Source organism: Littorina saxatilis, linkage group LG3 (genome assembly GCF_037325665.1).
Source record: "Littorina saxatilis isolate snail1 linkage group LG3, US_GU_Lsax_2.0, whole genome shotgun sequence".
Taxonomy (NCBI): domain Eukaryota; kingdom Metazoa; phylum Mollusca; class Gastropoda; order Littorinimorpha; family Littorinidae; genus Littorina; species Littorina saxatilis.
Genome location: NC_090247.1, coordinates 2,062,647 through 2,078,198, shown reverse-complemented (window position 1 = coordinate 2,078,198; position 15,552 = coordinate 2,062,647). Strand labels below are relative to the sequence as shown.

At 44.1% G+C, this 15,552-nt stretch overlaps 1 protein-coding gene across 2 annotated transcripts in view; it reads left to right on the top strand.

The window, feature by feature from the left end:
* LOC138961377 (receptor-type tyrosine-protein phosphatase beta-like) overlaps positions 1–15,552 on the top strand; it is an 81,940-nt gene that overhangs the window by 38,992 nt on the left and 27,396 nt on the right. For both annotated transcript variants that reach the window (XM_070332990.1, XM_070332991.1), the window contains exons 14-16: positions 3,512–3,703; positions 11,346–11,474; positions 15,082–15,232. In XM_070332990.1, coding sequence (XP_070189091.1) covers positions 3,512–3,703; positions 11,346–11,474; positions 15,082–15,232 — 472 coding nt within the window. The remainder of the gene's footprint in view (positions 1–3,511; positions 3,704–11,345; positions 11,475–15,081; positions 15,233–15,552) is intronic.

Genomic DNA, 15,552 nt, shown 5'->3' with positions numbered 1-15,552 from the left:
TTTTGCAACACTGTGTCAGTTGTGTCTTTATTACTGCCCGCAACAGGGATTCCTGCCAACTGGTTCATGTGCTCAATCTGCTTCTTCATAGTGTCCAAACCGAGTGCTTTGTGCAGGGTGCTGCCAGTTGCCCTCGCTGTTTGTCGAATCTGGAACCAGTCTTGTGATCTCTGCTTTACAAAAATTCTTTCTATCCCTGTACAAATTTCTACTTTCTTCAGTTCTCTTCCTTCTGTGTCCCTGAGGCAAACGAAGTTTCCTTGATGCCCAAGGTCAACGCTTGCATCTTGATACATGTGCCCTGTGTTCTGCAGGTAAGCGCACGCTATCAAGAGAGCATCAATGGTTTTCAACATATTTGTGATGGCTTCTGTCATTTGGAACAACTGCGTTTGCAGCATGCTTATAGCCATCGCGTATTTGGATGACCTCCAATCCTGGGCACACTTGGATTTTAACCGATTGACTGTTTCTTTCTTCATGACAGACGATTTACGCAGGTCCTGTACTCTGGAGCTGAGGATTTTTACAACGGAGTGCAGGTCAGCAGGTTGCAAGTCCTTGTTTTTTACCTTTGCGATTTTCTCTTTGATAATGTGAAGTTCCTCCTCTTTTCTTGAAACGTTTTCGTTGTATGTCGGTGGGGTTTCACACCCCCAAAGATCTATGTCACCATGACAGGCTGTTAAAGAGGAATTTATCTTTTTTTCCATCAAGGGCAACTTTGACCAGTTTCGATTTGGTGTTTTGAGAAAAGTGGTCCACACATTCATTTAGTATGCCGGGAGAAATTTTCGGCTTGTTACTGGATTCTTTGGATAATCTCTGAAGGCTGGGTACAGCAAAATTTATATTGTATGCTCTGTCAAAATCACATTTTTCACTTTTTGTCTTGGTTCTTTTCACTCCAGGTTCTATCTCATCTGTATCCACTCCAGGTTTGGTCTCAGCTTCTGTCATATCCACTCGATCTTCTGTTTCATCTCTATCCGCTCCAGGTTTGGTCTCAGCTTCTGTCATATCCACTCGATCTTCTGTTTCATCTGTATCCACCCAGGTTTGGTCTCAGCTTCTGTCATATCCACTCGATCTTCTGTTTCATCTGTATCCACTCCAGGTTTGGTCTCAGCTTCTGTCATATCCACTCGATCTTCTGTTTCAACTGTATCCACTCCAGGTTTGGTCTCAGCTTCTGTCATATCCACGCGATCTTCTCTTTCATCTGTATCCACTCCAGGTTTGGTCTCAGCTTCTGTCATATCCACTCGATCTTCTGTTTCATCTGTATCCACTCCAGGTTTGGTCTCAGCTTCTGTCATATCCACTCGATCTTCTGTTTCATCTGTATCCACTCCAGGTTTGGTCTCAGCTTCTGTCATATCCACTCGATCTTCTGTTTCATCTGTATCCACTCCAGGTTTGGTCTCAGCTTCTGTCATATCCACTCGAACTTCTGTTTCATCTGTATCCGCTCCAGCACCTGTCAAAAGATTATCCCCATGTTGTGCCAGCTTTCTATCTTCTTCAGCTTCTCTTCCATTCATGAAGCGAATGAATCTGCCATGGAATAAGCGATAGCCTGTGTGCCAAAACAGAAGGGACTCTTTACTGTATCTCATTCTTTTTTTTTGTCTCCAGTGGCGTAATAGTTCACAACGTCAAGAAATAACCGAAAGGCAATATTATCAAGGGGAAAATGTCCTTGAATTATCATTTGATGAAAACTAATCCATTCACTTATCAAGCCGTTTTCAGCCAGAATTTGTCCAGCCTTTTCGGCAAGGTTATTCACAAAATAGTTAACCGCACTAGGAGTGTGCTCTTGGGGATGTTTATCGTCATTCTGAGACACTGGCGTAGGCTCTTGAGCCTCTTGATTGCCATTCTGAGATGCTGGAGTAAGCCCAATGGAATTTGGAATTTTATCCACTATTATTTTGTTTTGATCGGTTACAACTATTTTGCAGCCTTTCTCAGCGCACTCTTTTGGTGAAAAATCGAATGCTTTTGTGCATAGCCTCCGCTTGCCTGTCTCCGTGTTAAGCTGAACAAAACAATACCGAAGCTTATGTGCTTCATGTTTATCAACTGTGTGGGTTATGATTTCTTTGAAGATGGAGAACCCTTCTCCACAATGGTAACATCTATAATCCATGATCTGTTAAATGAGAACATTTAGTTAAGATCATTCAGGTCATCAAGCAAAAAGCTAGGCAGCGCAGCGAAAAACCAGTCATAAGCGCATCCGATCCGAAAAATCAAGCTATCATAAGCGCACAGGGGGGTATTTCATAAGAGCACCCGACCACAAATCAGCCACCTGCCTTGTGTTTTGGATAGTTATTCAATAGATACGCATTTTTTTGTAAAAAGAGCAACGTGAATAAGTAGCGCTACATTTCGGGTTTTGACAACTGTAATATGGTTGCAGGATAATTAGTATTTTAGGAGTTATTACATTTTTTCTGCAGACACTCACCTCGTGCCCCGCTCTTCGTATCATACGCTCATCCGCTAAAAAGGGTTATTCTAAGATCACCCAGCATATCATAAGCCCACCCCTGATTGAAGGGCCTGTCACTCGTGTCACTGAAACCGTGACAGAGAGAGAGAGAGAGAGAGAGAGAGAGAGAGAGAGAGAGAGAGAGAGAGAGAGAGAGAGAGAGAGAGAGAAAGAAGGAGAAAGAGAAAGAGAGAGAGAAAGAAAGAAGGAGAAAGAGAGAGAGAATGAGAGAGAGAGAGAGAGAGAGAGAGAGAGAGAGAGAGAGAGAATTGAATTGAATTGAATTGAACTTTATTTAACAAGGATTAAGATTTAAGGCTACGCCTTTTCTTACAATCTGTCCTTGGGACGCATAGACACACAATTATATAATTTAAAAAATTAAAAAGTTAAAAAGTTAACCAACAAAAGGAGGTCGGAAAACGTGATAATAAAGATGACGATGATGATGACGATGATGATGATGATGATGATGATGATGATGATGATGATGATGATGATGAAGATGAGGCATGAAGAGCATACATATGTGGTTATTCATAAAATCAAATGCATACTATGCAGGTAATTATAAATACAAGCTGGTAGCAGAGAGAGAGAGAGAGAGAGAGAGAGAGAGAGAGAGAGAGAGAGAGAGAGAGAGAGAGAGAGAGAGAGAGAGAGAGAGAGAGAGAGAGGGGCTTTCCCGTATACACCTTTAGGCCAACTGACTACATATTATTAATTGGACCCTTTAACAAAGGCCCCAACTTCTACCACAACCAATTTTTGTCTTCAAGTGCTGTTTAACGGGGAACGGGGATGTCCTGCCCCCCACACGGTCAGCACTTGTTTTGATATCATTATGCAGTTGCTGTCGTTTGTGAACAGCGTACAAGTACAACCTATTCTTGATTTTTCATGGCTAGCAAACATATGTATTCTTTTTCGGAGGGGAGGCTGTCAAGCGTTATTCCCGGGGCCCGTTCATTGCCCGTAATAATGGAGTGTTAATATGTTTTGTTACAGCGCCAACCCTGACGCCTCCAACAGGTCGAAAACTGGTTGAACAAAAGGGTATCACCCAACGCGAAGTGGCGTTAGAAGTGTGTCCCTGTCTGGTCAGTAAGGAGCAAGGAACCATCATACTGGCGGGAATCATTGTCTGTGTCACAACGAATGATGACGATTGTAACAAGAGGCGAAGCCTTCAAGGCTCACGTAAGAAATAGACAAACAGTAACACAAACTCAATCACTCCGTCACACACACACACACACACACACACACACACACACACACACACACACACACACACACACACACACACACACACACACACGCAGTAAGCATAGGTGACTGTGCAGAAAGCGAGACACTAGATCTAGATCTGTCTGTCTGCATGTAGCCTACTTACAGAAACGACTGCCAACTAGTCTCGGCCCGCTCAAAATAACAATGACCGAGACTTTCAGTAATTCCTTCGCGTGACGTCTAACCCTCTTACGCCATAATGTGACGTCTGCAAATCAAGTCAAGTCAAGTCAAACAGTTTATTTACCAAATGCAAAGCACAGGATTTTGTTATGGTGTATGCATCCAAACTTCACACTCCTTCCACACGCATATATCATAATAAATATGTACAGATAAAGTGTTTTGACGAAATGTTAAAGTTTCTACCACAGACATACACACGCACACACGCACGCACGCACGCACGCACAGACAGACAAGGTTACGATCGCATAGGCTACACGCTCACGCGGACAATTTCTCTACGTGATGAAGGTATCATTATGGAATTTGCATTAAGTCAGGGAAGAGGGGGTAGGGGGACACAGTTTGACGAAGAAAGAAGAAATAAAGTCGGTCGGTATAAAACACGGGGAGAACAAGCTGTCAACTGAATCTCTCAGCGACTTGCGAGCATTGCATTAATTGATGTATCAGTCGGGAAGAAAGCCGACAAGGAGCAATGGAAGTACGCGCACTGCACGACCTAAAATCAGATGTCTAATGGAATGGCCGCTTTTTATTGTAATGTCATTCGCAATGTGACAGGGGAGGCTACCGCTCCTTTCACAGCAGACTCTGCACCCGGGTTGTTGGCCTTTAAAAGTCAACACCTGTGGTTTGTGGAATTCTGTTTGTGATGGGGTCTGGTGGTTTCCGATTGTCTGTATGTTCATGGAAACCTTCGGGTTTGCATAACAGTTTTTATAGGGCTAAGAAATTAGCCCTAACATTTTCAATCCTGTTTGATTGCACTTCGCTTCCCGAGGTGATCGCAGTGTTTCGGCACTCGGTTACAGCAAAATACCCAGCATTTGGCCACGGGTTTAGATGGATCTCTTTTTAGGCGAATATCGAGGCATTTGACTTTATACAACCAAGCGCTTGATGAGGCCATTTTGCAGTGCTGCCCTGTCACGTAGTCTCAAACCATATTGGAAATCCAAAGCATCATCATTATAATCATCCTCATCTCATTAATCATCCAAAATATATATATATATATAAGAAAGGGCGAGAGAGCGAGCCAAAAATAATGATCACATGCAAAATGATGTAAAACACAAGTATATATACAAAGCGTTGATCGTAAGTCAGAGCTAGAATCTCGAGACTCGCCAGCAAATAACGATCTTGCCTTAAGTATTTACATGTCAGTCCGGCGATGTCCAGAGTGATATCATGCAATGTTGGTGCAAATTTCAAACTGGGCTAGTTTGTCTGTTTGTTTGTTCGAGTGCTCAACCACCAGCAGACAAAAATCCTTTTGAATGAAATTTGTTCAGACATAATCAGTGCTTTGCTACGGCGCCATGTCAGCCTTTAGCCTCCCCTCCCTTCGGAGGTTCTCACTGACATCACAACCATGCAGACATCTTGATACAACACCTTTTGCCGGTGTGGTACTGATTTTTTTTAAACAAACTGAATGTCTTTTTCACAATAACTGAACATGTCACTGGGAAAACTAAGGCGATTGTTGTTTAGCAATCATCAAAAATATCATATCATAATATACTGTTCAAAAAAAGAAACGCATAGTTGCTACTTGCCAAATTTGTTTTATTTTTCGAAAAAATTAACAAAAAATCCAATATTTAGATTATTTGTTTGAAATTTGGTATGGACACAGTTGAATGCACACACAGTTCATTTGCATCTTCAAATCAATCAGTCAATCAATACGATTGGGTGCCGAGGCTGTCAAGTCAGTAGGGGGTGTGACTGCCTTGAGCAGCAACAACTGCCCGGCACCTTCTGGGCATGGACTGGATCAGATGCCGGATATCTTGCTGTGGGATGGTGTCCCACTCCTCCTGAAGTGCCTGCAATAGATCGCGGTGATTTGCCGGCGCTTCTTCTCGCCTGCGCACACGTCTGTCCAATTCATCCCAGAGGTGTTCTATCGGGTTCATGTCTGGCGACATGGATGGCCAGGGAAGCACCTGGACATGGTGGTCGGTGAGGAACTGGGTGGTGAGTCGTGCTGTGTGCGGGCGAGCGTTGTCCTGCTGGAATATGGCATCCTGGTCAGCCAGAAGAGGAAGGGCGTGTGGGCGCAGAATTTCCTCCACGTATCGCTGGGCAGTTATGCGCCCTTGGACGTGCACCAGGGTGCTCCTTCCAGCGGTATTGATCGCCCCCACACCATGACGCCTCCACCACCATGAACGGGTGCCTCATCCACACAGTTGGGCGCGTAACGTTCGTTTACTCTCCGGTAGACCCTCCTCCGACCATCATGTCGCTGGAGCAGGAAGTAGGACTCGTCGCTGAACCACACGTGTCTCCAGTGATTCCGGACGGTCCAGCGAAGGTGCTGGTTGCCCCACTGCACTCGGTTCTGGCGATGGCGGCGGGTGAGGACAGCTCCTCTGTGAGGTCTGCGAGCTCTCAAACCAGCTTCATGCAGGCGGTTCCGCACGGTCTGGTCCGATAATCGGTGTGGCCCGGGGAGAGCCTGGACAGAAGATGAGGCCGACAGGAAACGATTCCGGAGGTGGCGGAGCCGTATGAAGCGGTCGTGAGCAGCAGTTGTCGCCCTTGGTCTTCCCGCTCGTGTCAAGTCAGCAACGGAGCCAGTGGCTTGAAACCTGACCCACAGTCTACTGGGCCCGTATGCATGAACTAGAAGTAAGAAACACTGGAAGTAGAGGCCTCTTTTCGAAGTGGGAACTCCCGAAGTCAACTTTCTAACTGTTCACAATGCATGAACTGACTTGAACGCCAAAGTAGTGACAGCGAGAGTATTAAGGTCAAGGTCGGGGAAATTGGGGGAATCCCTACTAATACGCATGCGCACGTTTCTATCAACATGGCAGTCAACGAAAATGGCAAGGCACGTGTGCCGCTCAAAAAGAAAGTAGACACGGAGGGGCGTTCTGCGCCTTTTTCAGATGGTGAAATTGCTGTCCTCTTGACAGAAGTGTTTTACGAAAGAACGGTTATTCTGTCCAAATTTCAGAACAGTCTAACTGTTAAACATAAAGACGTTGTCTGGTCCAATATTGCCAAAGAAGTGTCGGTCTCTCTCTCTCTCTCTCTCTCTCTCTCTCTCTCTCTCTCTCTCTCTCTCTCTCTCTCTCTCTCTCTCTCTCTCTCTCTCTCTCTCTCTCTCTCTCTCTCTCTCTCTCTCTCTCTCTCTCTCTTACGACACACGCACACACAGACAAACGTACACTCATGCACATACTGACACTATGACACAAGTGACACTGACGGCACACACTAAACACACACACACACCACACACTGCACACACACGCGCGCGCTCGCGCGCACATATATACACACACACACGCACCCATACACGCACGCACACAGTCACAAACAAATAACCACACACTCACTCTCTCTCACTTTCTCTCATTCTCTCTCAATCTACACTCATACACACACTGAAACTATCGGATGACACAAGTGACACGTCACACACACACACACACACACACACACACCACACACACACACATACACACACACACACACACACACACATACATACTCACCGTAGTGACACACATATATACACACGCGCGTACAGTTGAAAGTCAAGACATGATATGATTTTTTCAAAGCATAGGAAGGTTTCTTTTGCAAATGAATAAAATTAACACAGAGGCAAAACCCGGTTTTTGCAGCCGGAATGCAATTGCGGAGGCTTAAAAAGGAAAAGATTAATAAAAAAAATATATAGCTCCCGGCGGAACTTGAACCCGGAGCGAATGAACGAGAGTCCGGAACCGTTACCACTGCACTATGTTACTCGTGTAGAATAGAGGCATGATGAAAAAAGGCATTCTGAGTTATTCAGTCGTGCTGGTTTGAAAGCTCGCCACCTTCGCCGAATGACTCGAGCACGTTTTTTTCGGTCAGTAACTGATCGAACTGTCGCTTTTGAGTCACTCTGTTTCAAGCATTTCACCTAAATTAAACAAGAATGTCACGGTCCGTGTCTATGGTGCAAGGTAGGAGACCGTCTCATTGTAGCCAAGTTACGACAGTTGCTCGATTGACGCATTTCACGTCTTCGATATTGTGTCTGAGATCATTTCCCAATGAGCTGCCTTTAAAAACGGAATGTCCTGCAATTGTAGTATGCGCTGGAGGTTTCTTTTGGATGGGTAAGGACCCTTGAGATGCGATATCGTCGTATAATTATGTCAAGCGAGAGGCCCTTGACATTGGAAGTGGGAACTTCGAAAGCAAAGTTGCCAGCTACTCGGTATGCACGAGCTAAATTGAACGCCGAAGTAGTGGCTTCGAGAGTTCTGAGGTCAAGGTCGAGAAAATTGGGGGAATCCCAATTAGTGCGCATGCGTTTGTAAACGGTAGGCTTGGTGACCAGAAGAAACGAATCTCATCGCGAGTTCGTAAATGGGCAAACGTTGATCGCGCTGTAGCTTTTACTATAATTGTTGTTTTTAACTGGTTGAACGAAAGCTGTGATAATTGTCCTTAAATAGAATGACTGTCTATAATAATGATTTCGTTGACCAGAATGTTGGGGACAATAAAAAAAGGTTGTTTATGTGGTAGCGAAGTCGGTTAACTTAAAACTCTTTTTGTAGTGTTTTTTTAATGATTGTGTATCGGTAAAACTGCTGGACAAAAATAGTTTGGTCAGAGCGAATGTTTGTGTTACTGGTAAATTTAAAAAGGCAGAACTCCATTTTTTGGGAATCAAGATATAAGGTGTAGTGAAAAGAAGATAAGTTCAGCGAATTTCATATTATTTGAGAAAATGTGTGTCCGAATTTTTAAAACAGAAAAATTGTTGTACTTAGGTGTTTGTAAATTACGTTTGTCCTCGTTAATTGTGAAGAGGATGTATGTTTATATAAAGTTCAAAGTCAAGATTGGATTTTTGTAGCCTACGTGCGTGTGTGCATGTGTATTAGACATAATACATAGACATAGAACACTTTATTATCTCAATTACGATAAACTCGGGTGTGGTGAATCACAATAAACAGCATAAAACGTAAGAACATGAATAAAATATCAAGGCGCAAATATAGTCAGCTCATCATAGTGTGGGGAGTGGGTACACACACACCTAAAGTGTGGATGGTTACCTAAGAGGCGGCACTGGGTGTAGTGCCTTTCTAGTGCACTTGCACTACAACAGCACTGGGTGCAGTACTCGCTCCGGCATCGAAGAATTTTGCACTAAAAAATGCACAAAATTTGACCTATTTCGTCGCCTATAGAGGACGGAAAGAATGTCATTTTGAACATTGTTATGACATTCTTTCCGTCAAAAAAGTCAATTTAACGGTGTCAATTTAACCATAAGGCAACCATCCACACGTGTGGACGGAAAGAATGTCATTTTGAACATTGTTATGACATTCTTTCCGTCAAAAAAGTCAATTTAACGGTGTTAAATGAAGCGACCATCCACACAATTAGGTTGCCATCCAGAGTTTAGGTTGCCATCCACGTGTGGATGGTTGCCTTATGGTGATTTAGGCAACCAAACCTGTGGAAACATGGGTACACACACACACACACACACACACACACACATACACACACACACACACACACACACACACACACCGTCGAACACACACATAACGTCGAACACACACACACACACACACACACACACACACACACACACACACACACACCGACACACACACACACCGTCGAACACACACACACCATCGAACACACACACACACCGTCGAACACACACACACACACACACGAACACAACACACACACACACAAACACACACACACAAACACACACACAAACACACACACACACACACACACACACACACACGGCACGCGCGAACACGCAAACAAACGTATGAAGGAACAGACGCACAATTATACCCGCACGCACGCACACACAGGCAGACAGGCACTCGCACAAATACACACACACACACACACACACACACACACACACACACACACACACACACACACACACACACACACACACACACACACACACAGATAAAGCAATGACAAAAAAAATAGCAGAAACTTACACTTAAACACTCGAACACACACACACACACACACACACACACACGCACACAAACACACGCACGCACGCACACAAACACACACACACACACACACACACACACTCACACATGCACACAACGACGCCCATTTTCATAGAAACACAGTAACCCCCTCGTATAAGCGGGAATGAAAGAGTGGTGGCCAATGACCCAGAACAAACAAAAGTCAAAGCTGGCAACTCAGGTTTGTATTCAGGGAAATTTGCACGAAATGCATGCAGAAGATACGACTTTTCCCTCTATTTTCTCTCTTTGGGAGCGTCAGCTCGGTTTGACATGAAAAACTGAAGAAAAGCCCTGCCTTTTTGCACTGAGAAACTGTGGAAGTAGCGTGTTTACTACTGGGTCTGGCTGTAGTACATTTACCCTCATTTACTTCCTCGTTAGCTTCCAAAGTAAACTCTTTTTTCGTCCCATGCATGCGAAAGTGAGGATGTACTTCCGATGTCACTCAAAACTTTAGAAGTAGTCGCAAAATACCCTGAGTTACTTCCTCGCTTTGCTTCGAGGTAAACCCTTTTTCCGGCCCATGCATACGAAAGTGAGGCAAGTACTTCCGATGTCACTCAAAACTTCGGGAGTTGTCGCGAACTTCCCCCATAAGCATACGGGCCCTGATGGTGCTCTGGGACACGTGGAAGTGCCTGGCGATTGCACTTTGACTTTGGCCTGCTTGTAAACGACCCAATGCAATTTGGCGGTCTTCTCTGCTCAATCGGGCCATCTTTCGTCGCTGAATTGTCGTCTGATTTCTTTGTGGCGAACAATCCGCTTTTATGGGTTTTGGAAGACATGGTGAGAGCTCAATATTCCCCGAGTTTCACGAGATTACACTGAAGCATGACGAGTGGTCATGCCAAATGAGCAATTTTGACATTGTAGCCACTGATAACGCATGCGTCACGTGCAGAGCTCACTTGTGGCAATGGACGAAAGGTCGACGACCAGATAAACATTTTCTGCAGTTTGGTGGATATCCTTGTAGCCATATAACTAAATTATCCAAATATTACAAGCTATGCGTTTCTTTTTTTGAACAGTATATAAAGCAGCTTTTTTAAGGCTGTGGATTAAAAACGCCAGTACACTTTTGTGATTTCACCGTGCCAACATATAATTTAATTTTCTAATCTCCTCTTAGTAGCCTGAGTTCACTAAACATGACTCACAAAACTGGCACGCAGATTTAGGACTGTCTGACGACATGACAATCAGTTGCAGTTCGATGGTAGCGAGGCAGGAACTTCATTTCAGACTGACTTACAAATTATGTGTTAGTTTAACTCTCTGAGCAGGTGTCGGAGACGCGTCCATGTATGGGGATCGACAGGAATTCCCCACGTGGAAAGAGTTCAAGGATAAGGGCTACAAAGGAAAATACAGAGCCACCCCTGACAACTGGCATACGATTATTGGTGAAGGAGGTAAGTCAGAGCCACAGGCAGTGGTGAGACAAGAATTCAGCCAGGTTGTGCCGGCGTGTGTGTGTGTGTGTGTGTGTGTGTGTGTGTGTGTATGTGTGTGTGTGACGGTGTGAGTGTGTGTGTGTGTGTGTGTGTGTGTGTGTGTGTGTGCAGTGTGTGTGTGTGTGTGTGTGTGTGTCGTATGACGGTGTGTGCGTGTAGGTCAGTGTGTGTGTGTGTGTGTGTGTGTGTGTGATGTGCAATGAAGTGTTTGTGTGTGTAAAGGAGAAAGAGGGAGCTAGACTATGAGAAGTCATTGACGTGATCTAGCTCAGTTAAACAGTTTACGTCGATACCTAGGCTGACCGTTCGAGTTTCGGTTATGGCGGTGCGGTACGGCCGCCGAGGAAACAAAAAAAAACATATCTTTCTCGAGTCTAGTGCTGGAATTTAGAGGGGTGAAATCTCATAACCCGCCATATAAGCAGACCCGCCGTCTAACAGTTACTGCTCCTAGAATATAACCACGTCATGTCCCAAACAGACAAGTTTTATGTGGACAGAAAAAACAAGTTAGCATAGCAATTACTGCGACTAAACGTACTTTCCCGACACTGGCCATGCAAGACTGAGGAGCTAATGTGTGCAGTGTCAGTGTCGATGACTGTGACAAACTTCACCTCTTCTGGTGCCGAGCCACGCACAACGCAGTATCTCAGTCTGGGTATATAGGGCCTTTAAAATGGAATCGCAGAGTAAACAGGAACTCAAGTCATTTGAGAGACCCGCGAACTACATAGAGCGCGTCTCTACCACTACAGTTTCAACCAATGCCGGACCAAGAAGAAATCAGTTGCACTCGGAAACGGCACCGCCGTCAGGGAGACAAACGTCTGTGCTTTCGCTATCCTGCAACTCCCATGAAAGTTGTGCCTGCCGAGCGGCATGTGTGTCAAAACAACACGGCCTGGAGCCACTGTATGTGTGTAGGTTTTGCTGTTTGTGCTATGAACGGCTACTAGACTGGAAGACGCTATATTAAAGTAGTACAGTCATGTATATGATTATGCAGTGCTACCGCACGTTGCGATGTCAGCGAGAGAATCAGTTGTCAGAATACTTCTAAGGTTAATGCTATGTAGGCCTACAGTACAGTGCAACGCAGTTTCCAAGACCCAAAGCTGGTGCAAACGGAGTGTGTGTTGGTGTGCGGTGTTTGCGAAAACTGATGTGTGTCTACGGTATTAGCATGATATTGTATCATCGTACGAATGTAGATTCACAATCGCGTATCTGGCGCAGCTAGGACGGTCTGTAGCAGTGTGTGTAGCGTGTCTGGAATTACGGTGAGACTCAACGTGCAGTCGCTGGTACTGGGGTTTTCAGGTAAGTGACACACTGTTTACCACTGAATGCAGGAATAATGGAGATCAATGGAGACTGTCCCGGCGGTGCCTGATGCCCGTTATAACTGAGTAGCGAAGCACTTGAACACAGACTCTGGAGTGTATGTGTCTGTACCCTGAGATGAGATTCTTCCTCCTTCAGAAGGAATTTCTCCTGATTCACTCATTACTGATACTCAGTTTTGAAGGAAAAGTTGAAAACAGTAAAAACAGTTCCGTCATCAGTGGAGTGTGAATCATTGCTTGTATTCTCTTCTAATTTTGAAACTTGTAAAACCTGTTTCCTCCCGCTTTAGGGTCCTTTTTCAGGCAATTCTTTGACAACGAAACACAGCTGTTTTTTTTCGATATCGATAAAACCGAGTCGGCAGTTTCACTAAGATTTGTGTCAGTTTTTCAAAGTGCGCATACAGTTTCGAAATGAATCCGTCGTCGCTCTAGAAACTTTAAGTATATATATATATATATATATATGTATAGGTTACAACACGAGTGGTTTTTTATATGGCTTGTATTTCAGTCAAGACCCAGCGGATGAATATCATCGGGAGACACGAGCCTTTGGCGAGTGGCTCTCGATTGATATTCCCGCTGGGTCTTGACTGAAATACAAGCCATATAAAAAACCACGAGTGTTGTAATCTGTATATCCCATTCTACCATCAAACACAAAGTGTAGACTACTAGCGGCACTTTTGCGATCTGTGGAGTGTGAAACAGTGTTTTCAGCGAGACATGGCCTTTTTGCAACCTTAAACTAAGTGACCGTCGCTGAAAAAATAAAACGAATGAGTGCATCTATAAGTACGCGGTAACACTACTTTCAGACCGTTTAAAAGCGTTAAGTAAAGGTTCATAAGTTGCAAGAAAGTAATGAAGTCGTATAGAAATCCATTTAGTTGAAGCGCACAATTCTTTTGCGTTTCAGGTCGGCGGAACGGGGAAACCGGTTTGGCCCCCATTTGGCTTACTCGACTCGATTCAGAATCGATTCCACGTTGTTTTTTTCGAACGCATTATTATACAATTAGTCTTATTGACAGAGAAGCAAATTTTAGGGAACACATATGTAGATTTAACCATTTGCTCCCTATTTGAAATGTATCTACATGTTTTGCGAGTGTGTTTGCATGAACCTAAACTGGTATTGATGCGATGAAAACAGGACCCAAGTCTGTCACCGCCGCTTGATTGCATTTTGAAAGAATATGACTGGATTACGGAAAAATACACACATGTTAAGTTCTTAGATACCTTCATCGCCAATGTGGACTTACTGCAGAGCCAGGCAAAAGAGTAGACTTGCTCGCAAAACACGTGAAACAGCTGATGATAGCGAAGCCCAACCGTGCCAGGTAAGGACGGTCTGACAGATTCTCAAAAGTCGTCTGCTAACGAAGCAAGGGGAGGGTACTCGTGTTTTTGTTTTGGTTCGCTAGCATCTGGTTATCTTGTAAGTTGAATGTTCGTTTTTTCCCACCTGCATTGCTTTCATAATGAAAGAAACGTTTGCTTATTGCATCTCATACATCAGATCAGTTCTGAGATTCATTTTTGCGTGCAACTGATATGGTTTTCTGAGCCGTGCAATACGATTTTGGAACTTCATACAAATGTGTCACATTGTTCGGCGCGAGGTCAAAGGTCGGGAGCAAAGTAGTTCTTCGCCCAAATCGGAATCTGCACTATCATATATTTTTTTGAGTCCATGATGTATTTATTGAGCTATAAAAATACAACATATATACCCATACTGAAGTAACAGAGACAAAGAAGGGAGGTCATGGGATATATATATATATATACTACAGTTACACTGGGAATGTTTTCTTCTGACTCTGCCATGCTGGCTGAGAGCTGAGCCTAGGTGTTTGGCCGATATAAGTAGCCTGTATTGTCGTATCGTGATAGTCGTGCGTGCGTGCGGTGCGTAACTTGAAGTTACAACAGTGCCAAAGCTGTATCCATTTTTCGCTCATGTAAGAGATGATATCTTATAAACATGTATATGAATGCAAGCGCTCAACTGATGAGTTAGTTACAGACAATATGATCTACGGCAAAGGACCGTTGTGTGGAGCCAACTTCCTCGCACTTGAGAGAATAATTTCAATAAACATCAATATCATTTTGGTCAAAAACGCAAATAACGAATAAAATCAACAAACATTGAACTTATAGTTTTCTGCAGTATTTATTTCAATTTCTAATGGTGTCTGCAGGAACGATAAGACGACGTCGGTCACTGTTGAAGCGTGTTGCACGGACCGCAGACGACTTCCTAAGGTACACCCTTGGTGACAACTCCTCTTGTGAACAAGCGAAACCGGACGTGTACTGTAATGGTCCGCTGCCGGCAGGCCGAGAAATCAAGTAAGTGGAATATATACACATCCTTGCTTAACTTGTCGATGCCGTCAGGTCATCTTGTGTAAACTCCTCTCATCAATTTTGTTTTGGTCTCTGAAGACCAGAATACTGAGAAAGAAACAAGTCGCGTAAGGCGAAAATACAATATTTAGTCAAGTAGCTGCCATTTTTCAGCAAGACCGTATACTCGTAGCATCGTCAGTCCACCGCTCATGGCAAAGGCAGTGAAATTGACAAGAAGAGCGGGGTAGCAGTTGCGCTAAGAAGGATAACACGCTTTTCTGTACCTCTCTTTGTTTTAACTTTCTGAGCGTGTTTTTAAT